The sequence below is a fragment of the Bos taurus genome, chromosome 28, assembly GCF_002263795.3.
Source record: "Bos taurus isolate L1 Dominette 01449 registration number 42190680 breed Hereford chromosome 28, ARS-UCD2.0, whole genome shotgun sequence".
NCBI classification, from domain to species: domain Eukaryota; kingdom Metazoa; phylum Chordata; class Mammalia; order Artiodactyla; family Bovidae; genus Bos; species Bos taurus.
The window spans coordinates 17,944,097-17,967,647 of NC_037355.1; the positions used below are offsets into that span (position 1 = coordinate 17,944,097).

Consider the following 23,551-nt stretch of genomic DNA (forward strand, 5'->3'; position numbering starts at 1 on the left):
AAAATGATCAATTGGACTTGATCAAAGTGTAAAACTTTTGTTAAATACACTGATAAAGAATGAAAAGACAAGCTACAGAATAGGAGAAAATATTTTCAAACCCTAGGTCTAATAAAAGACATATCACGAGGGTACAAGGACTCTCAAAACTCAACAATATGGAAATAAACAACCCAATGTTTAAAAATGGGCAAAAGACTTAAATACACACTTCACCAGAAAGGATATACGGATGGCAAATTAGCACCTGAAAAGATGTTCAACATCATCAGCCATTAGGGAAATGAAAATTAAAAACATGATGAGAAACCTCTACATACATATTAAAATGGCAATAATAAGTTAATTAACAGTCATAGTATCAAGTGCTTGTAAGGACAGGGGACAGCTGGAACTCTCATGCATTGTTTGTGGGAATGCAAAATGGTACAGCCACTCTGGAAAACAGTGGGGCAGCTTCTGCAAAATGAGATATATACTTACTATATGACTCAACAGTCCCTCTCCTAGGTATTTATTCAAGAGAACTGAAAATGCATGTTCACACGAAAACTTGTACATGAATATTTATAGCAACTCTATTTGTAATCACCAAAGTTGGAAACAACCCAGTGTTCCTCAATGGAACACATCCATACCACGGGGTACTATTCAGCAGAAAAAAAGGAACAAGCTGTTGATACAGGCAGCAGCCTGGTGGCTCTCAAAGGCATTATGCTGAGTGAAATATAAGCAGTCTTAAAAGATTTCACACTGTATGATTTAATTTATATGACATTTTGCAGAAGAGAAAACCATACCAGGCAAGATCAGTAGTTGCCATGTGTACAAAGAACTGTACACCAAAAAAGGAAGTTTTACTGTAAGTTAATTTTAAAAATGAAAATGGCAATATAAACCCATTATGTAAATGTAACACATTTTTATGAAAATTAACCATATTTTCAAAAACAAAAAAAAAATAGTATAAACAGTGGCATTGTTTTACATTTTTGTAAATTTCTTTACCATTGAGCTTAAAGAGACAGCTGTATTCTGATATCTCCTTCTGTATTCACTCTTTTGCCATACCATCTGTCATATAGTCACTGGAAAACCCCACTAGACACTTGAACGAGAATAAGAGTGAAAAAAGCAAATAATTTCTTAGTATTATTATGATCATTGTTTTGACTCTATGGACCACCTGAAATAGTCTTGGGGATTCCCCAGGGCTCCTGGCCCATACTTTGAGAACCACTGATATATAATATACCATCCCAAATTTTATTTTCATAGCATCAAGACTTTTTTTTGCCATACCCATATCTCCTACGTTTATTTAATGCTTTTGTTCAAACTAACCCATTTTTAAAAACAAAATTTTTTTAAAAAGAAACTTTCTGTATCTCCTATAAATGGGAAGCCAGTACCACTTCCCCATAAGTGGAAAGTTACTACAAGAATAAATATGCAGTGAGTAAGTTATATTGAATTTTAAAAGATTCATCCATGAACCATCTAAACTCATCTCTGTGTGGTACTATTTGGAAAACACTAATTTAGAGAAGGATAATGAGGTGACATACCACTTCATTTATGTTGACAGATTTAATCCTCACCATTACCATCAGAGATAGACAGTATTACTAAACTTAAAAAAAAAATGTGTGTTTAAAAAATGGAAGCACAAGAAAGTTAAAGTTGCCTAGTGTTCCACAGGGAGTAAATTACAGGGCAGGGATTTGAACCCAGGCAGTCTGGCTCCAGAGTCCAGGATGAATGCTGTGTTGGCAGATAGGAAACTTGGATTCTTGTCCAACTTCCACCTGAAGCTGGCAGTAGGACATGTCACTGAGTCTTACTGTTCTCATCATTGCCGTGGAGGAGGTGGGATGAATTAGGGCTTGGAAGTTTAAATGATGGGTTCCTGTCCAAGGGGCCGGGCAGGTACGGGAACGGTGGGCTGAATTTGAGGTGACAGGGAGTGGTGGGGGGTCAGTGGCAAACTACAGGGCTTGCCTTACATCTAAAGAAAGCAACCCTACTCACTTTCAACTTTCCTGTTTTGAGAGGGGTTTTCTGGTTGTTGTTTTTTTTTTTTTTTCACATATCACTTTATTTTATTTTATAAGAGGAGTTAGAAGTCTGGGGACTTTGTGTAAAATTTCTCAATTTGTACAACACTTGGAGAGGCCAGCCACACACATGAGCTGGCTGATATATGACCAGATGATCTCCTTTGACTTAGAGGAATCTGTGATTGAGTATGCTGTTACTACACAGTTGGAGAAACAAAACCCAAATGACAGAAATAGGCAGCTTAAAACAATGATGAACTTAGAAAGCGTCCCAACTCAGTCTATATAAATATTGATTCGGCTCTGGGTTCAAAGAGCTAAGGCACATTAATAGAATAATAGTGTATTTCTTTATGTTCCTGTTGTGTTGAGAGTAAGTCAGCAATACTTATCTAGTGCTAATTTTTGGTTTGCAGAGAGCTAATGTAATCATTAGATGAGCTTATTGAAATTCTTTTCTTAGATATAGAGACGTGCCCAAGAATGGTATTAGGAACTTTAGTCAGCACCGGCTCAGAATAGTAAACACGAACATGTGATTTATGCCATTGTGTATACCAAGTAATGTTTCCTGAGACTTTTTCTATATATATGTTGGCTATTTTGCTCTTTCGGGTGGTTTAGTTTCTTCCCCCTCCTCCGCTTATCAGATTTCCTTCTAAATCCTGGCATTTGAAATGTTGTATGGCTAGTTTCTCTGAATCCACAGTGAGACATACTGGTGGTTTCACAATTAATCCAAACTTGGGTTTACGGCTAATATGTGTTTATTTGAATTCCTGCATTTATTTTTATGTATTGTGTATATTCATAGTACTCAGAAAGTCTGTTTCAGGGAGAAAGAGGAAGGAGGACTAAATCTATAGACTGGATCTTGAAAGATGGGTTTATTCATCAATGACATCATAAGGATTGTATTTTCTCTTGGTTAATAAACGATTTGTTTGGCGGGTGTTGGAAGCCAGCCAGAGCTAGTCATGCCATTTCTTGGAAAAGATCTGAAGCAACTGGTAATTGAAATGATAATCATTTGATCATAGTTAGAGCTATTTGAAAATAACACTCATCTCCAGACTTGTCTCTTCTAGGGAACCATATTTGGTAAAATTGTTGCCAAATTCCATTTTTGCTAATGTGGAGACTTATATACCATGATACTTAATTATTTTCCAGTATATTCTAAACTTGATTTCTGGTTTGCCCTTTCCAGAAGCTGTTCCCATATGCTTTGAAACAATACCCAGCCTGAATTTTTATTCTGGCATTTAATAATCACCATGTAATAGCTATAAAATGCGTGACAACTACAGATCTTTTATTTCAAGAGGATGGTGTAGTGAGTCTGAGTGAAATCATCCATTGAAATGGTACTTTGTAATATGCCCCATTGTTTATAAAGTATTGACTTTTTTTTTTCTTGAGCAGAAGATACAAACAGTTCCCGCTTTGTCTCCCATTTACTGGAAGTTCATATTTAATCATGATAAGGGAAAGGATTCCATTACAAAAGTTTTACTTTTCATTTTTGATTGAGATTTGTTATTTTGCTGCTACCTAACAAACTCTTCTCAGAGGCAGCTTGGAACTGGATGAGGAAAAGTGAAATTTTAGATCCTACCTTAAAACACTTTAAAAAGACTAAATGTTTTCAAATCCAGGGCTTTTGACTGTATGAAGCTTATCTTAATAAACCCTCTTTTGTTTGCTTTGGAGTAGTGTGTACAGTGTGTGTGTGTGTGTGTGTGTGTGTGTGTGTAGGTGGGAGAGAAGAAGGAAAGAGTCATGTTTTATAGAAAAATTAGCCAAAAATCACTTGTGAATTCCCTTTGTTTAATAGCTCAGAGACATCTTCCTGTTGTTGTTTGTCAAAAATATTTCTAAGATTTTGTAAGCTTAGGGGTTTTCACAGCTCAGCTTTCTTCAGAAACGTGAAGTAAAAGAAATGAAAGAAGTCAGTTCAAGTTGAAATGTCAAATGATTCAAATAATCTAACTTTAAACCCAGGGAGATGATCTTCTTAAGCCTTTTCAAAGTATCTTTGGGAAAGAGAGGCCCTCCTTTGCTCCATGAATGGATATCTATTAAATATCTTGTTGGATTAATTCTGAGTCAGAAAAGTTGGTTGTTTCCTGGAAACAATTAAAGATGCTTAAAATTCAAATTTATGATCCATAGGAGAAACTCAAGTTTCAACTACTTTTCTTAGATTCAAAGGCTTTCTCCTCACCCACCCTCTTGCTTCTTACCCCATATGTATTAAGAGAAAAAATCAGTTCATTTCTCAACTTACAAAGTTTTTAAGAAACATGAGAATGTGTAAGTTTCTTTCAGTGGGAAGCACATAACATTTATGAAGTATTTCTTTTGGGATTACATCACAGTTTTATTTAATTTTAGGACAAAAGTTAAATTCAATATTTGTGTATAAGCCAAGGGAAAATGTACCATAAACATAGGAATTTGGGGGTGAGTCAGAGTTCCAAGAATCCCAGATTTACTTAGACCATTTATATAAAGACAGGCTAACCATTAGTCATCTATTTCTTGCTTTTTTACGTTTGTAATTAATGGCACCTAAAAATTAGCTTTCACCCAAGTGGTCAAAAAGGGAGACTGAGCTTTGGCAACTAGCATTAAAGATAGCTATTAGAATTACTGCCCAATTTTTGGACTTATTCTAAGCACATAACAAAAAATCCTATAACTTACTCCTCAGCTAGACCACAAGCAGTGAAAAACCTTTGAAATGAAGTGAGTTATTGAAGGTCCTCTGTCACCAAAAAAAAAAAAAACACATTGTCTTCTCGCATTAGATTAAACCACTCAAATGGTATTTCAGATGGGCTTTATTGAAAAATGTATTATTTTACTTCAGAACCACCAATACTGTTGTTCTCTCCCAACTACCTCTTGTAGGATGAAGTCATTGCCGTTTCCGAAAAGGTGATCGTGAAGCTTGAAGACCTGGTCAAGTGGGTACATTCTGATTTCTCCAAGTGGAGATGTGGTCTCCAAGCTGGGTCAGTGAAAACGGAGTCCCTGGGAAGGAATGGACAGAAGGAAGCTCTGCTGAAGTACCGGCAGTCAACCTTGAACAGTGGACTCAACTTCAAAGACGTTCTCAAGGAAAAGGCTGACCTTGGTAATTATCGTTTGTACTTCTAAATCTAACATGTGGGCATGTACAGTAACCACTTCTTTTATTGTAGGTTTTGCTGGGAACACTGTCATTCATATCCTTGTGTGTGTGTGTACATATATGCTGCTAAGTTGCTTCAGTCGTGTCCGACTCTGTGCGACCCCATAGATGGCAGCCCACCAGGCTCCTCTGTCCCTGGGATTCTCCAGGCAAGAACACTGGAGTGGGTTGCCATTTCCTTCTCCAATGCATGCATGCTAAGTTGCTTCAGTCATGTCCAACTCTGTGCGACCCCATAGATGGCAGCCCACCAGGCTCCTCTGTCCCTGGGATTCTCCAGGCAAGAACACTGGAGTGGGTTGCCATTTCCTTCTCTCGTGTACATATATATATGTAATTTCTTTAATCTCAAAGGGACCTGGGAATATGAATGGATAGATGACTGGGTGTGTAAGAAATGGATGTTACCTGTTGGGTCACAAGACCTTCTATGTGTGGAGCCCTGTGCTAGAAAATGGATAATACAACACGTGGCTTTTAGCAGCTTCCAGTAGCTTCCCTCATAGCTCGTTGGTAAAGAATCCGCCTGCAATGCAGGAGACCACGATTCGATTCCTGGGTCAGGAAGATCCACTGAAGAAGGGATAGGTACCCACTCCAGTATTCTTGGGTTTCCCTTGTGGCTCAGCTGGTAAAGAATGTGCCTGCAATGCGGGAGACCTGGGTTCGACCCCTGGGTTGGGAAGATCCCCTGGAGAAAGGAAAGGCTACCCACTCCAGGATTCTGGCCTGGAGAATTCCATGGACTATACAGTCCATGGGGTCTTGAAGAGTCGGACACGACTGAGCGACTTTCACTTTCAGTTGCTATCAAGGCGTTAAGTCTTAATTGAGGGACCTAAAATTGAATGAGTGGAGAGTTAAAATATTTGTTCTGAGTAGATAATATGACATTTATTAGGACTGTGTCGGGAAAGCAAAACGAGGAAGACAGATGAATTGCTTAACGTGGATCAAGGGAGCAACCTCAGAGCAGAGGATCCTTCGCTGGTTGGCAACTCCTGGCCTAGGTCCCCCAAGAGTTTTTAGTGTTCAGTGGTCACCATTAACTATATGGTTTTTTCTTTCCTTCCTTCCCCTATTCCACTACAGCTTTAAAGGAGAAATTGGGATTTAGAGTCCTTATTCTGTTTAGTGTTTGAATCCTGACTCTGTTGCTTCCTTAGCTGTGTGGGCTTGGGCAAATTAACCCCCAAGCCTGGAAAATGTGGACACTTTTCAGTGTCATTGGGAGATGTAACACCCAGTGATAAGTGTATATTGGTGTATGGAAGGGGCTCTATAATTAATTCTGTTGCTTTTTCTTAACACTGTCTTCTCCAGTGAATTTTTTGTGTCCTTTCCTGTTTTTTTTTCTCTTTTGTGTCTCCCAAGTGGCATTCACTGACTTACTTTCCTAGCATTGCTCAAGACCAATGTTGTTGACCTCTGATTTAGACCAGTTATTTCCTCTTTAGGCAAAGAGGAACTTCACTTTTAACATATTAAGGCATCTTTTTCTTTCATTCTAGCACAGTGCTGATTTTCATAGCCCTATTTTATGCGTTAATGTGAAAACTTCCTGTTTTTTCTTTTAACCTAGATTTTAACTACTACAACAAACTTTGACTATTTTAATTGGCATAATGAGACTGAATAACACCTGTAACTGACTTGTCTTTTGTGTGATTCTGGTTTGTGATGAGCTATGCTGTATTTTGGGAATAGCATTAATATTTTCTTGCAGTTTGAGTTTAATAATCAACAGTTTCTTGGCATGTTTTGTTAGATGTCAGACAATAATATTTTGGTCATGGTGGCCTGGTTGTCATGTGCACATTTAGAGAAAATTATTAATCTAGTGGTTTTTATTTTAAAACCAAAGAATTCCCCCCCCCTTTTTTTTTTTTTTACTGATTTTCTTATATAGGCTGTTACAATTTTGTGAACACATGTGACTAGCCTTCTGACATGTGGTAATGCTGAATAATACAGCTGTTGTGTTACTTGCCTAATATATGATCTAAGCTGTATTGCTATTGTCTTATGTTTTTCTTAACATTAAAACCTTCCTTTTGTTTGTTTGTGTTTTTTTTTAAGTTCTGAACTATACTGTTACTAATAAAAAACTAAACAGGAAACCCATGGGGGACGAAAGGATGTGTAGATGGTTAAGCTTGATGTCACGCATATAAACAAGAGTATTTATAGCAGAGCTGTTTTTGTATTTAAAATTGATAGTTTATTAATGAATGAAAAGAAACCCAACTTCTTAATTTCATCAGGACATTTAGAGGTTTTGATCTTCCTGAACTCTAAAAATGTCCATAATGTAACTTTTTAATAATTGATTCCAGAAGACATTGGTTTATAATGCATATTCAAAGTACTTAGTGGTTTTTAAATCTTGTTGTTCGTTAGACTTAGAGAAATTTTTAAAATAATACTGATTGCTGAGGCCAGTTTTCCCAGATTCTTCATTCAGTAAGATTGAGGCAAGGCCAAGGAATGTGACCTGATAAAAGGATCTCTAGATGACTGATTTTTTTTTTTTTTTTTTGGGTGGGGGGTGGGGGGTGGTCTCATTTGGGAAACAGCTCTATGATTAGTGCAGAGGAAAGGAAAATAAGCAACGGGAGATTTGACTGGGAAAGCTCTCTGAAGAATAAGGAACACTGTGTATTTTTCTCTCTCTTTTTTTAATGTAAAATACCTCTTTAAGGATAGAATTTGGGGCCTTGAAATTCTACTTAGTTGGTATGAACTGTGGGGAATTTGAGACAAATAGCTTTTGTAATTGGAATGCACACTGTGTTGTAATAATGTGGAAAGAGAAACAAAAACTTTCCTTAATGTAATGAGTTTTCATTATCTGCTTGATCTAAGGGTTGCGAGTTTACATTATGAGGATTTATACTGGGGAGATTGGGGGTGTCCTTTGCTGTGTACATTCCTGTCCCAACAACTTTCTCTTCAACCTCTTCCTTTCTCTGTCTGCAACATCAAAATATTTGTTGTCTGCACTTTTCTTTCTACACAGTGGTTTTCTTATCTCCCTTTCTCTTGGCCACACTGAAACCACTTCCAATACCACATTGTTGATGGAAGTTCACACACTTATTAGGTTTTTCCTTCTGTAGAACCCTTCCAGCTCCTCATTGTTCTTACCAGAAAAAGAAGATGAACTCTGAGATTACTTAAGACCCCCTCCCTCTTTTTTTTTTCCTAGCAGAAGTAAGGAAAGAATAGACTGATCTCACCTTTCCGTGGATAAAGTAAAACTCCAATATGTTATTTTTCTGACTGAATTATTTTGCCATGTTAAAATATCAATAATAACAAAATAATTTAGTTGACTCTTAATGAAGGGATTCTTCCATATAAAAGCTAATTATAGAACTCTTCTTGTTCAGTGTTTAGTTAGAATTAAGTTCCCTTTAATCCCAGTTTGTCACTTCCTGTCTCTCTGAATAGTTTAAAAAAAAAAAAGAATGTTCTCACAAATGTGTTTCTGCCAACAAATTAATACTCCACAAAGAGAAACTCTGCCCCAAATGGCAGCTTCCAATAACTGCTCTGACTCAAATCATCAAATCACAACTCTTTCATTTTTTTAATCCCCTTGCCCTTCAAGGACAATATTTGCGGATGTCATGTTTGCTTTTTAAAAAAAAAACTATTTAAGATCATAAATGATGACTAAACTGCAGATCTAGATGGTGTGGAAAGTAATAATCTTAAAAAAACACTTCTGAGATGTGCGAGTACATTCGTCTCTTTCCCCCTTCTTTGTCCTTTTCAAAGAAAGTTCAATATGAAACCAATTCAAATTGTGACTTTACTCAGTGAAATATTTTACCTTCTTTCAGACAGTTTCATACTGAAGTTTATAGAAAAAGGAGGAAAAAAATAACTATGTTAAAAAAGAAGGGTTGAGGAATGTATTATTCATAAGCATAATGAACACAGGAACCTGTTTTTCCAGAAGAATCAGGTTGATTAAATCGTTCACTATACAAGCCTCTAGTTATTTATTTTTGTCTTTAGAATTACAGTACTTAGCGTTTGTAATAAAGTGGACCTGATACCCATATTTGGTATGGCAGTTGGAACTAGTCAAATGAAGAATTATTTCATTTTATGAAACTTTAAGCAACTAAGGAATATAAACACTATCAGTTAAACATAGCATACTTGCATTTTTTTTTATTCCTTGGGCTAAAGTTTGAAAAAAAAAATCAAATTATTTTATATAACACTGCTTCTTACAGAGTTCCTTTAAGTGAAGTATGAAAGCTGCAGTGTAAGCTTTATTGGCCTATAAATATGTCATTATAGTTGGACTACATTTATATGCTTTGGATTGTTGTTTAAGCCAAGAAAATATGTCTCTACAGGTTGACTTTTTATTGAAACCCTTTGAGGCATACAACAGAATGTATTTTAGGCCAAGGTTATTAAAGCAGCATTTTCTTTTTTTTGCAGCAGCAGCAGACTCATTGTCAATTATGCTGCCACAAATTGTCTGTGAATGGGCAGCTATGAATGGTTTCATCTCCAAATGTGTCTCTAGAAAAAGAAGGAAAAGATAGGGGAATCTGAGCTGAAATTGGGAAAAGAGACCAAAAGATGTGGGTGTGGGTATGGCTGAATTTAATGATGGGGGTTCCTTCAGTTCAATTTCTGTTTCTAAAGTCCCATCAAACTGAGAAAGAGTACCTTCCCCTGTCTCTTCTGCTGGGAGGTTTACTGTACCGTGGGGAATAGACAGCATGGTGGTGGTAAAGGAGCCATGGTTTGGTGGTCAGGAGAATCTTAGCTTTTCCTGCCCTGGAGATGGCACTCAGGGCACAAGTCACTGTGTTTACACTTCAGGTCCCTCATGTGTGAAATGGGTAATAGTGTGTGCTTTGTTTTTTGAGAAGATAGACTGAGAAAAAAGTGTCTATGGAAGCATTTGTGAAGCTGAAGTCTGAGACGGTTTTGTCGTCATCCTATTATTATGAGAAGGAGGTCTATATCAAAGGGAGCTAGGCGGTATAATATTAGCTAATTTGTCTAAGAACATCCCTAATCTCATGTTCTGGTGATTTGGGGCACGGTTTACGCTCTCACTATCTGCCTTGATAGAAGACTGTTATTAAAATCCTTTAGGTTCTTGCTTTTACTTATATATATTTTATATATACTCACACACTTTGTATATATTATATATACATCTATGTGGAGAAAGGATACAAATATATATGTTTATGTAAAAACATGTATTTATATTTTATCTAACACTTTTCCTCTTAACTTCTGTCTAAATAAGCTGGGCCACAGTGGCCAGTGATGTGTGGTATCTTCTCTACTACTTTTAGTTAGAAATTGACTGTAGTCTTTGCCTGGAATTTCTGGAGGCTTTTTATTTCAAACGGTTGTTTCAACTTAACTGTGAGTTTGATATGTCAAGCTGCTTCCCAGGATGTGGCTGGCTATGGGAAGGATTCTTGCCTTGTGTTGCAGAAAACAGTATAAATGTCTCTAATAAGAAGCATGCTAAGGTGCTAACAGTTTGTCATAGTAAGTATTTTTCACCAGAGACATCTAATCAACTTCTTAGGATTGAAGACATGATTCTTACTAAGACAACCCTTTTCTTTTATCCTTCCTTCCTTCCTAGATGTAAATTTTGTTTGTATGTTAAACAGTCTTCTGAGGGTATTTGTTGTTTATATTTTAACGTCCATGGCTGACCTACCAGGCTATTTTTTTTTTTCTTAAGATAGAAACTTGGGAAATTTCTTGGATGATATATTGTTGAATGATGCTGTTTGTGGATATCATGAGGAATCCCTACAGAAGGGCCTCTTCACTGAAACAAATTAGCCTTTACAGTGTCCTTGAGTTCAAAATAGAAATCAATTACACTTGAAGCTTATCAAAAATTTGTAAAGATAATTTCCAAAGGATTTTGTCACAGGCTCCTCCAACAATACTGTTGTATGAACCATGCATTCTTTAAACAATCTAATGCTTCCACAACAAACACAGGAGAGGCATGCCATCCACGTGCCAACATGGCTTTTTCTTCAAAAGGTTGCTTCATTTCATTGTCAAGTGACAGCCCAAAGAACCTCTGACAGGAGCAAGTTCACACTTCCAAGAGTCTGTCCCCAAGACATTCAAAGCTTTAGAACAATGTAGTGACCAGCCATTTTCTAAGGGCCTGGGAACATTGATGGGAGTTTATTCCATTCCTTTCAAAGTTAAAATTCAGCTTCATCATGTAATCAAAGAGTTGAACACTGTCCTGAAACAATGGTAAAATGAACATATAAAAAGTGTCTTGAATAAATAACAATGATGTATGTTGTCTGCACTCAGCCATCTTGGCTAGATCTGCCGGAAGGGAAGTCTGTGAAATTTGTATGTGAGCCAGTCGACAGCTGGTCCTTGATATTGCTGTCTAGATATTCATACTGCCACCCTCCTGAAGGCTCATTTCAAGTTAAGACCCTTCCATTTGGAATTTTTATTGACTTTCAGATCTTCTAGTATCACCTAGAGTGATGAATGCTTTCTAGAACACCAGATTCGTATCTTTTGATAATGGATTTAAGGTGAATAGTCAACTGAAGAGAAGTTTATAGAATTTAAGACTTTGTTCTAAACTTTAGAGTGTGAGATGTTGGGGCAGAAGTAGAAAGTGAAATTGCAACTTCAGTGCTATTTTTAGTGTTCAGGTTATCAGCATTCACCTCTTGGATACAATAGTTGAACAAAGAAACTCATGCTTGTTAGGAGCTCTTCATAGTATTGTCAGGCTGGCCATTGGTACACTTGGTATTTCCTCCCCCTTTCCTTGATATCATCCTCAATCCTCTCTTTATTTAGCCAAATAACCACCCCCCCCTTTTTTTTTTTTTCAATTTTTCACCAGGATATGGTCTCAGAATCCTTCCCCGTCCTAATTACTCATCAGGACATACTCTGGTTGTTCTTTTATACCATCTTACCCATTTACATTTTGCAAGCTCATCTCTGCTAAGAACCCTAGGCTTCCAGTGGAAGAAAGCCATGGTACATCCATCAGGCTTGGCACCCTCTGGATAGAACTGACTCAGGCAAAACTGTTAGAATATCTTCCCTAAAGTCGTATGGCCTTGACTTTTTACTCCTCAGGGCAAAAAGGAGGGAAAAGATGTTATTGAACCCCTATACCTCCTGAAGTTTAGTTATCTTTAAAAAAAAAATCAGTAGTGTTAAATGTAGACTATTATCTAATGAGCACCATCATCAGCTAATATGGCAGAAGGTGTTCTGGCTCTGTATCACTGCCTTGCCTTTCAAGCTTCTGTAATTCCTATAGTTAAATATTGTAGCATTTAGGGTAGGTTTGTAGTGTATTTGCCTCAATAAAGAGCCACAGTTGAATACCAGCTTGGAGTCCAGCTTTGTTTAAGCTGTTCTGATCAAATAAGATAAAAGACCAGCATGTCTTCCCTAAATTATCGTATGTGTTAGTTTAGTTCATTATCATCCTTCTGGACTCTAGCTGTTCTTGCCTTTTTTTTTTTTTTTTTCTGTTTTCTGGTGTACGGCCATATCTATGATAAAAAAAGACCATGATGGAGAAGGCAACCAACCCATACTTTTGTTTCAGTCTCATTAATAGAAATGTGAATTTCACAGTGAAGTATCTGTGGCAGTCACCGTCTGATGGGAAGATTACCAAAGATGAAAGAAATTCAGCTGTGGTCTGAGTCCCTTGCTATGTATATGTATATACACACCACCTTTAGTTTCTGATTGCATACCCGGGGTCTTTTGGAAAATCTTTTAGGCAGATTGCACTTGGCTTCTTGCACACTCGTTAATATCTGGTATTATAGACAGACTGGCCTATTTGGAGCAATACTTCTATCTGCATCAGGTGGTAAGAGCCTACTGTGAAGAATAAACTGACTGATCCACGTGGCCTGTCAAACACCCTTGAACAGTGCAACACTGTGCCTCAAATGTGCTTTACAAATGAAGTTTGATTCAACATTCCCCTTGAGCTGGAAGTGCAATGTGCTTTTCTTTTATTGTAACTCTAAAATACTTTCATTTGCATTCCACCTCTCATCTCTTTGGCCACTACATGATTACTGATTATAGGTCATTATTATAGCTGTTACCATGATAGCATCACCGTGGAATCCACTAGTATGTACATCCAACATGTGAATTGATGGAGCTATTCCAGAGGGCTTTGTGAACAGGTATTTGATTTGGACATTTAGGCTTAATTCTCTTTAGTATTGATGCTGATTCTTCCCAATTGCTCATTTGTCTTTTCAAGTACTTTAAATGTGAGATTTTATTGCAAAACAGTAATTTTTTCTAAATGTCAAAGACCCACTCCTCTTTTCTCCTCTAACATTGTGTGTTTAAGTCTGTAGTTTGTACAGGTCACTTCTGAGGACATTTGAGGTTTGAACTTTTACCCCCATTTTAATGAATATGTTTATTTAGGACAGATTGGAGTAATAGTGGGTTTTCAGAGGCTTTACAAAATGCTTTTCGCACAGTGGGGGTCGAGAAAACAGTGCTGTGGATTTGGAATTTTCCTAGTTGCCTGGCCCTGTGTGTTTTCAGCTAGCGTGCTGGAGTTCAACGGCCTCTCTGTTTCCCCCTAAAATCCCAGAGATGTGCCTGGCCTTGAATTCTCTTTCTTTGGAGCTTTCCACTTGCTTTTTATTAGGCTGGTGCCGAAGTAATTATGGTTTCAGTCTGAATTTTAAATCATGATAACTAGACTCAAACACATCTTTATGAATCAAAATAGGAACCATTACAATCAACACATGTTTGCCAATGAGAAATAAGTTTGTTTACTCCTGTAGCGTAAAACTCCACGCTTCAGGATTCGACAGACTCTTGGAAAGCATGCCCTGTCTCCTGCTGGTTGTGGAAGCATTTTCCCTGCAGAAAGCTGTCAGGATGCTTCAGCTGGGGAGAGGTCAGGTGAATATCGTAGATGAGGTGGGACTTTGGAGACCAACTTGTTCAACATTGGAAGCGTTGGTTGTGTGATGTGTGTTTGGGTGGTGTTGTGGAGAAGAATTGGGCTCTTTCTGTTGACCAGTGCTGGCTGTAGACATTGTAGTTTTCGGCACATCTCATCGATTTACTGAGCATACTTCTCAGATGTCGTGGTTTTGTTGGGATTCAGAAAGCTGTAGTGGATCAAGAGTGGCAGCAGATCATGCAACAGTGACCATGACCCCTTTTTTGGTGCAAATTTGGCTTTGGGAAGTGCTTGGGAGCTTCTCCTCAGTCATACCACTGAGTTGGTCATTGCCAGTTGTATAAAATCCTCTTTTTGTTGCATGTCACAATCCAATCGAGAAATGGTTTGTTGTTGTTGCATAGAATAAGACAACACTTCAGAACAATTTTTTTGATTTGTGGTCAGCTCACGAGACACCCACTTACTGAGCCTTTTTACCTTTCTGTTTTACTTCAAATGCCAGACAACATAACATGGTTGACATTGAGTTCTTTGGCAACTTCTCGTGTAGTTGTAAGAGGGCAGTCTTCGATGATCCTCTCAGTTGGCCATTGTCAACTTCTGATGGCTGGCCACTGTGCTCCTTATCGTCAAGGTTCTCGTCTCCTTTGCAAAACTTCTTGAACCATCACTGCACTGTATGTTCATTAGCAGTTCCTGGGCCAAATGTGTTGTTGATGTTGTGAGTTGTCTCTGCTGCTTTATGGCCCATTTTGAATTTGGTTTAGAAAACTGCTTGAATTTGCTTTTTGTCAAACATCATTTCTATGGTCTACAATACATAGAAAATACACAGCAAGTAATAACTCATTAGCAAAAATCATAAAGCAAGAGATGTGCATTAAAATGAGGTGTGACATAACCACATTTAAGAATGTATTCCAGTATCAAATGGCAGATTTCAACATTGCAAAACTGTAATCACTTTTTCACCAACCTAATAATTTTTAAAGCATTTCTAGCATCTTTTATACTTCTGACCCTTTAAAAATACTGGCATTCAGCCTCTAGTCCCCCTTTCTTTGTAACTTCATGCCTACTGGATGAGATGCGAATGTTGTAGGCAAGCATCCAGTGAAATATTCAGCCCCAAACCCCAGATTTTTTTTTCTTTTTTATTTTTTTTCACATGTTTTTGATATGGACAATTTTTAAAGTCTTTATTGACTTTGTTACAACACTGTTCCTGCTTTATGTTCTGGTTTTTTGGCCCCAAGGCATGTGGAATCTTAGCTCCCCAACCAGGGTCTGAACCCACACTCCTGCATTGAAAGTTGAAAGTCTTAACACTGGACCAGTAGGAAAGTCCTTCTTTTGTATTAAATACTGTTATTGTTCATTGTTGTTGTTTTTCTGATTGCCAGGATTATCCGTGTTCATATTAGAAGATGCAAGCTATACAACAAAGTGTAGAAAAATACGTTGCTGCTTTTCCTCCTACTTGGAAGTAACTGTTGTTAGCATTTCTTATATCAATATTCTAATCTATATGAATGTGTTTTTAGGTATGAATTAATATGTATAGTCTTTTTCCCTATAAAAATGAAATGTCTGCCCCTCCCCCATTTACATTTGTACAGGTGTATTATGACCGTGCCCCCATATTATGAACCACTCTGTCTCCACTGTTTCTTTCTGCCTGCATAACGTTCATTGTAGATGTGTTTCTGTTTGGACATTTCAGTTGCTTCTGTTTTCCCACAAACCCTGAAATTCTTGTAACTCTGCCCACATCCATGACTATTTCCTCATACGTTTGTAGGGGTAGAATTGCCAGCTCAAAGTGCACACAGAAAGTTAAGAGAGCCTATCTCTCTCTTATCTCCTATCGCTTATGTAAACCTCTTGCCTTAGCCTAACTAGTCTAACTGCCTGGTCTTCTTTCTTTTTAACCACATGCACCCACTCCCCTGCTCCCCAGCCCTCCAGTAAGTTTCATGCTTTACTCATTCTTGGAATGCCCCTTCCAGAATTCTTACCTGAAGGAATTCTCTCTTTTCATTAAGATTCAGTTTAAGCCCCTGAAGCCTTTGTTCAACATCCAGCTCAAAGGATTTTCCCTGCTTACGGAGCTCTTATCACACTTAGTGTCTCTACCACCTGATTGAGCACCTTATGCTATAACTAGCAATATAATGTAGTATATTATGTGTTTGCCTTATCTTCCCAGTAACAGTCCTAACTATCCTGTAGGCTTTCTAACTTCAAAGCTATATTTAGTAGGTTAAGTAAACATGCGACGTTTATGATCAACCTCCTCTGAAATCTCTGGCGTTCTCTTCTCTGCGTGATGGGGACACCTGTGTGGATTTGGTGGTTGACTTGAGTTCTTCTCTGGCACTTCCTAGGACACCCCCTAGTGGAGGGGCTTCTTATTGGTACCTAGAAGGAGAAGCAATGTAAAGTTAGCCCTCCACATCTTTGGGTTCCACATCCATGGATTCAACCAACCTCAGGTGGCAAGTACTCAGAAAAGAAGAAGAAAAAACCTTCAGAGACTTCCAAAAAGTGAAACTTGAATTTGCCCCATTCCAGCAACTGTGTACTTAGCATTTACATTGTATTAAGTGTAACAGCTAATCTAGGGATGACCTTTGAACCACACCGGTGTTAGGGTGCTAACCCTCTGTGCAGTCAAAACTCTCAGTATAACTTACACTTGGCCTTCCGCTGCAGTTCCTCCATTTTCCTAGTTCCTTATATCCATGGATCCAACCAGCCTTAGATTGCTATGTAAGTGGACCCATGCAGTTCCAACCCATATTGTTCCAGGGTCAACTGTATGAAGGAGGATGTGTGTAGGTTATGTGCAAATATTCTACCATTCTATATAAGAGACTAGCATCCTTGGGTTTTGGTATCTGGGAGGTGGGGACGGGGGAGGGTGTCTGAACCCAATCCCCCACAGATACCAAGAAGAGATGACTGTACTTGTAGTATTTCATTTCTATTTTTGGCTTCATTTGCAGTCCACCATGGGGGTCACAAAGAGTTGGCCATGACTAAGCACACACAGATTGCACATATTATGTCTATAGACTGACTCAAGGAAATTTACTGAGAGCTTCCGAACATTTTCAAAGCTGGCTTGCTAGCCTAGGGATTTTTGGTAGTGTTGTAGTAGGAGTTTGTGTGTGGACATTTTACGTATTATTACTGGCATTTATTAATTCCTCTCCTCTTCAAGGGAATCTATTTCATGTGTCAGGATTATAGCAGTGTCAAAAACATACAGGGAAATAAACAAAGCCAGACTGGACTTGCTCTGCCTTACCTTTTTTTTTTTTTTCCCCCTAATCATCAGCTTGTTTACGGTCTTTTCCTTTTTAGGTGACAGGTTATTAAGGAAATGGTTTTAGTAAGATATCTAATACTTCTTATTCTAGGCAATTGTACTGTTTTAATCCTAACCTCCCTTAATTACGATGGAGGAGGATATTTTCATGGTGGAGGATATTTTCCACCCTCCAACCATCCATTCCACTTCTTTGGTTCACAAAGAAAAGTATTCTGTTAGTTTCTACAAAAATAATGTTCCATTCCTGGCCTATTCACTCAATAAGGAATAAAACATTGTTTTCACAGCAATGCTGATAATAAGGCAGATTTCAAAGCATGATGAAACATATACTTTTCTAGCAGAGAAAAACCTATAGTTACCTGGCTAATTACCTATCACGTGATGGCTGTGTGTAAATATAGGCTTTCACATGTGCAGCCTCTGTGTGGCTTGCTTTCTTTTTTTTTTTTTACATTAAAAGTACTCATTTAGTTTCCATTGTTTTGTATTAATGTTTTCAATAAAAGATTTAGAAGAATGAGCAAACACAGGAACTACCATTCCCAGGCGGCTTCTTGCTGACCACTGTACTAAACCTCTGTGGCATGAACTTTGAAATAAGACAGACTTGAATTCAAATCCTTGCTCTGTAAGCTGTATGACCCTAACATTTTTAATTCTGCTTTGATCGCTCATCTGTAAAACAGTTAATACCTATCTCAGGGAACTGGGGAAGATTAGATTAGATTACATATGGGGGAGTGTTTAGTCAATTCAAGAACATCAGTGTTCTTTCCTCTTTCCTTTAGAAAAGTAAACCTTAAGAAATGTTATTTTCTTCCCCAAGAAAGTAGAGTGGACAGTTGCAACCTAAATATAGAAACATGCAGTATCAGACTTCTACTCACATTTCATTAATCAACAAAGTGATTAATTCCTTGGTCATGTTTTACTTTTGAGAAGTGAGGCTATGTAATCATACAGCATTCTTGGAAGGAGAAGAAAATTGAATGTTGGGTGAACATTTGTAATATTTCACACATGCCCTTTGGATAATGGTAAATCTCACACAATAATAAAATATCAGGATTGATAATCTAGTTACAGAATTCTAGTTATGACCTCTTTTCTGCACTTAATACTTCTTAAATGTCTCTGCAGAAATTAGTTGACTTTTTAATATTTTCAGTGATTGAGGAAACTCATGACTTTACAGTTCCATTCCATCTTTTATCTGTCTCTGTGCTAGAAATTCTTTCTTTTGATGAATTAAATTAGAAATGCATGGTTTATCATACAAGCGATTATATTAAGGATATTCTGTTGTCTTTGGTGCTGTTCTCTGAGACAACAGAGAACAAATCAAATTTTTGTTTTCTTAATAGCATTTCAAATATTTGAAAATAACTGCTCATATCTCCGATTTTCCATTCTCCGGGTCAAACACAAACACCCTCGATCTACATTCCTTATACAGCGTGCCTGCTGGTTTGGCTACCTTTCTAGTAGCCCTTATCTAAAGATATCTAAGTTGTCTCACTCTTAGTGTGTAACTATGTTTTCTATTTAAAGAAAAGGAGATACTTCAATATGTTTTTCCCTCTTAATTTTACTTTTTATACAAAAAATTTAAACCTAAAAGTACTTCTTTACCTCCTTTCTTATTCCATTCCTCCCAGAATTAACACACTGCTAATGATCAGTAGTTACTCCTCTAGTTACCTGTTTGTGTGTGTGTAAATTGTCTTGCTTTAAATATAAGATCTTACTCTGTGTACTTTATTTAGCAAGTTGCTTTGTCAGCTACTGTTACGTAGCCTAGAACTGTGCTGTGCAACATGGTAGGCACTAACCACATACAGCTACTGAGCCCTTGATGTGACTCCTACAACAGAGGAACTGAGTTTTTAAATTAATTTCAGTTTGAAATTAAAAACTAAAGCGGTGTAAAATTTCTTTGTTAAACATAACTTTATTGCTTTGGTAGGACTATATCACTTTGAATATTTAGCATGCAAGTTAGATATGCTATAAGTGTAAAATACATACCAGGTTTCAAAAACTTAGCATAAAAAATATATCTCATTAATAAATTTATATTGATCATCTGTTGAAATAATATTTTGACAGGTTGGGTTAAATAAAATAGTATTGTAATTTACATTTTTTAAATTTTTAATGTGGGTACTGAAAACTTTGGGAAACTTTTAGATATAAATGGTGCGCATTATATTTGTATTGGACAGTGCTGATCTAGAGATTAATGTTGGCTTAAAGCTCAACATTCAGAAAACAAAGATCATGGCATCCGGTCCCATCACTTCATGGGAAATAGATGGGGAAACAGTGGAAACAGTGTCAGACTTTATTTTTGGGGGCTCCAAAATCACCGCAGATGGTGACTGCAGCCATGAAATTAAAAGATGCTTACTCCTTGGAAGGAAAGTTATGACCAACCTAGATAGCATATTCAAAAGCAGAGACATTACTTTGCCAACAAAGGTCCGTCTAGTCAAGGCTGTGATTTTTCTTGTGGTCATGTATGGATGTGAGAGTTGGACTGTGAAGAAGGCTGAGCGCTGAAGAATTGATGCTTTTGAAGTGTGGTGTTGGAGAAGACTCTTGAGAGTCCCTTGGACTTCAAGGAGATCCAACCAGTCCATTCTGAAGGAGATCAGCCCTGGGATTTCTTTGGAAGGAATGATGCTAATAAGCTGAAATTCCAGTACTTAGGCCACCTCATGCGAAGAGTTGACTTATTGGAAAAGACTCTGATGCTGGGAAGGATTGGGGGCAGGAGAAAAGGGGATGACAGAGGATGAGATGGCTGGATGGCATCACCGACTCGATGGACGTGAGTCTGAGTGAACTCTGGGAGTTGGTGATGGACAGGGAGGCCTGGCATGCTGCGATTCATGAGGTCGCAATGAGTCGGACACGACTGAGTGACTGAACTGAACTGAACTGATGTAGAGAGATTTGGATGGCTGTGATATTTTGCCAAATCTTTTATTTTAAAGTATATCTCGGGCATACATTGCAGTGTGTGCGCATCCTCTACAGGGGGTTGTGCTTTTGTGACTTTCCTGAACAATGCTGTTTCGAGTACAGTATCTTTATTTCAAGCCTAGGATGTCAGGAAGCAAGCGCAAAAGCAGCAGTGACGTAGCTGGTACTGCGAGGTTAGCTAGGCTAACTTTGAATTAACGAACATGCTCTCAGAATGGAGCTCATTCGTATGTAGGGAATTTACATAGTAGCATCACTGTTGTGTCCGCTGAGTGCTTAAGAAAGCCACGGCACTATATTTGCAGCAGAAGGAAGATGAAGTTGCAAGAGATCCCGTCTCTGCCCTTAGGAACTCATGGTGTAGTTTGGGTGGACAGGCACAACGAGGTTACAAGATTGTGTTTAGCCACTGCATAGATGAAAGTGTAAACAGAGAGGACTGGGAGCATGGAAAAGGTTCCTGGGTGGGTCTTGCATGTGAGCAAACTTGTCAGTGCTTAAAGAGCAGGGCTGATGATGCCCATTCCTTTGGTTGTAGTCTCATGTGTGATTGTTGAGTAAGTGAGGAGATTCCCATCCCATGTGATCTCTGTTCTTCTGAGATATTATTAGACTTGAAGACTATAGTGGTCTTCTTCAGTTTAGATTTTCTTTTTGAAGTGCCTACTTATCCCTCTAGGAACTTGGATTTGGTGCAAAGTTGGCTTTCTAGATAAAATTTCCACGCTTGATGTTAAATGCTGGTCTTGCATTATCTCTGGCAAATACCTCGTGGTTAACATCAGGCCTATCTGGTTAGCAGAAGAAATGGATGTTGTATATATCCCTCACTGAAATTCCTAATATTTTGCCAGAGCTTTAGCACTTCACCTAGAAAATGTTCTGAGATGTTGAAGGGAAGATAATTAAGCTTAAGGCTCTTTTTTGATTTGTTTGGATTTACAGTTTCATTTGTTTCTGGAGACTTTTCATGTCTACCAATGAAACGCATGCACTGGTGATAAAGAAATACCGGTTGAAACTCAGTATTAAGTCTTTATCCTCTCATTGGGTGTCCTTGATTCATCAAAGCAATATTTTCATAGCATATTCTTAGCTTGTATTACACACAAGCTAAGGGGAAACGTTAGCAATTTTAGATGGCAGATGATAAAACTTTTGTATGAAAATGTCAACTTTCTGCCTGATTACATTATTCTTGGTTGCATGTGGTGCTAGTGTGGTTAATCAAATCAATTCATAGAAAACAGTTTCTCCCAAAAGCAGTGTTAGAGTGGATCTTACAAAATCTGAGAATTTACCCTGGGCAGAGCTTTCTAGCTGAGTAAAACTTTCCCTGTCAAATCCGTTCTAGGAGTGAAGATAGGGAGCGCATAGACTCTACACTCTAGATAGCAGATTCATGGTTTGCCAAGAGGTTTACTGATGGTCATCAGCTGCCCCTAGCCACTGCCCCACTGCCACAACCCAAAACCCATAGCTTAGGCTGTAAGTCAGATATTTATATATTCTGCTGGGGAATCATCCGAGTCATGAACACTTATTAAGAAATGATGGATAAATTTTGTGGGAATGCCTCCACCCCTAAGTCTTCATGCAGATTTCTGAATATAAACACAATTTCTTGGGAGCCCATTCATAACATTCATCTAATTCTGAAAGGAGTCTACGATGATTAAAAAAAAAAAAAAGTTAGGAAATACATTTTCAATGCCTATCACTTATCCCTCTGCCCAAAATACCACCCACTGGGGATTACCACCAAGGTTTGTTTATTGCATTTTCCTTGAAGTCTGTGTGTATGTGGCAGGGAGGAAAGGTAGTTGGATTCGCCTGTTTCTGATAGGGCTAATTAATCTTTGGGTGTTTGGCATAGATGACTTTGAGAATTTGGAGAACACTATGGACTCTCCACTGAGAAAATACATCCACAAAATTGATATGACATTTGAAGACACTGAGGGACCCCTCCTAAAATTGGTCTTTGAACTCTTGGTTAAAGACTGCTGGTTGATTCCCTTTAAAGAGTATTGACTCATTGTGCTGTGAATAAAAATGAAAATGATTATGTGTCCATCCACAAGGTTGATGAGATTCTGTTTTCAGAAATGAGGATTTCTGGTTCTCATGCATGTGTGACAAGAACATGTTTCTCTCGTGTTGTATATTTTTTCTATTTCCAAACTACTAATTTTGGCAGCAGGAATGGGCACTGGATAATTTGCATTTGCTCCTGTCTGGTTAATCAAGATAGGCTGTATACACGTTATACTTTAGAAGTTACTTCCTCTTTAGGAAGCCCTCTGAAAACTCCTTTTGGTGAAGTAGAGCCCCTTGTTGTAATGTAAATATATTCCCTATGGCTTAATTTTTATATATCAGGTTTTCATAAAATGAGGCCTGCCAACTCTGAAAGCTGTTTTGTCACATTGACCTCATTGTCATGTTTTTTGACCATGTGGCATGTGGGATATTAGTTCCTCGACCAAGGATCGAACCCGTACCCCCTGTATTGGGAAAGCAGCGTCTTAATCACTGGACCACCAGGGAAGTCCTCAGTGGCCCCTTCTAATAGCAGTTTGTTTATTACACGAATCAATCTCATGCTCGGTATTCTAAATATTTGTAAAATAATAGCATTTGGGGTTTTACTAATGGAGCTCTACGTATTGTTTATGGGTCTAAATTTGGTCTGATTTCAGAGAGCATGAGTGGAAGCCCAAGATAAGCATTTTCTTTTTTATCCTGATCAAGACTCCCATATGCCATCTGCTACTACTTATAGGAAAGAGAATAAGGGTCCCTCCCTCACCCCAGATTTTAATCTAGGATATCATCTGGCATGTAGTAGGTGCTCAATACATACATTGGATGAATGGATGCATGACGAGGCTTTAAATCTTATACTTGGAGGCAGCATAATGTAATGGTAGAAGTCTGGCAGACCTGAACTTGAACCCTGGATTGCCAATTTTAAAAAATCT

At 37.9% G+C, this 23,551-nt stretch overlaps 1 protein-coding gene across 1 annotated transcript in view; it reads left to right on the top strand.

Moving 5' to 3' along the window:
• Positions 1-23,551, top strand: part of ARID5B (AT-rich interaction domain 5B) — a 192,880-nt gene that overhangs the window by 27,539 nt on the left and 141,790 nt on the right. Inside the window, exon 3 of the mRNA XM_024986848.2 lies at positions 4,977-5,202. Coding sequence (XP_024842616.1) covers positions 4,977-5,202 — 226 coding nt within the window. The remainder of the gene's footprint in view (positions 1-4,976; positions 5,203-23,551) is intronic.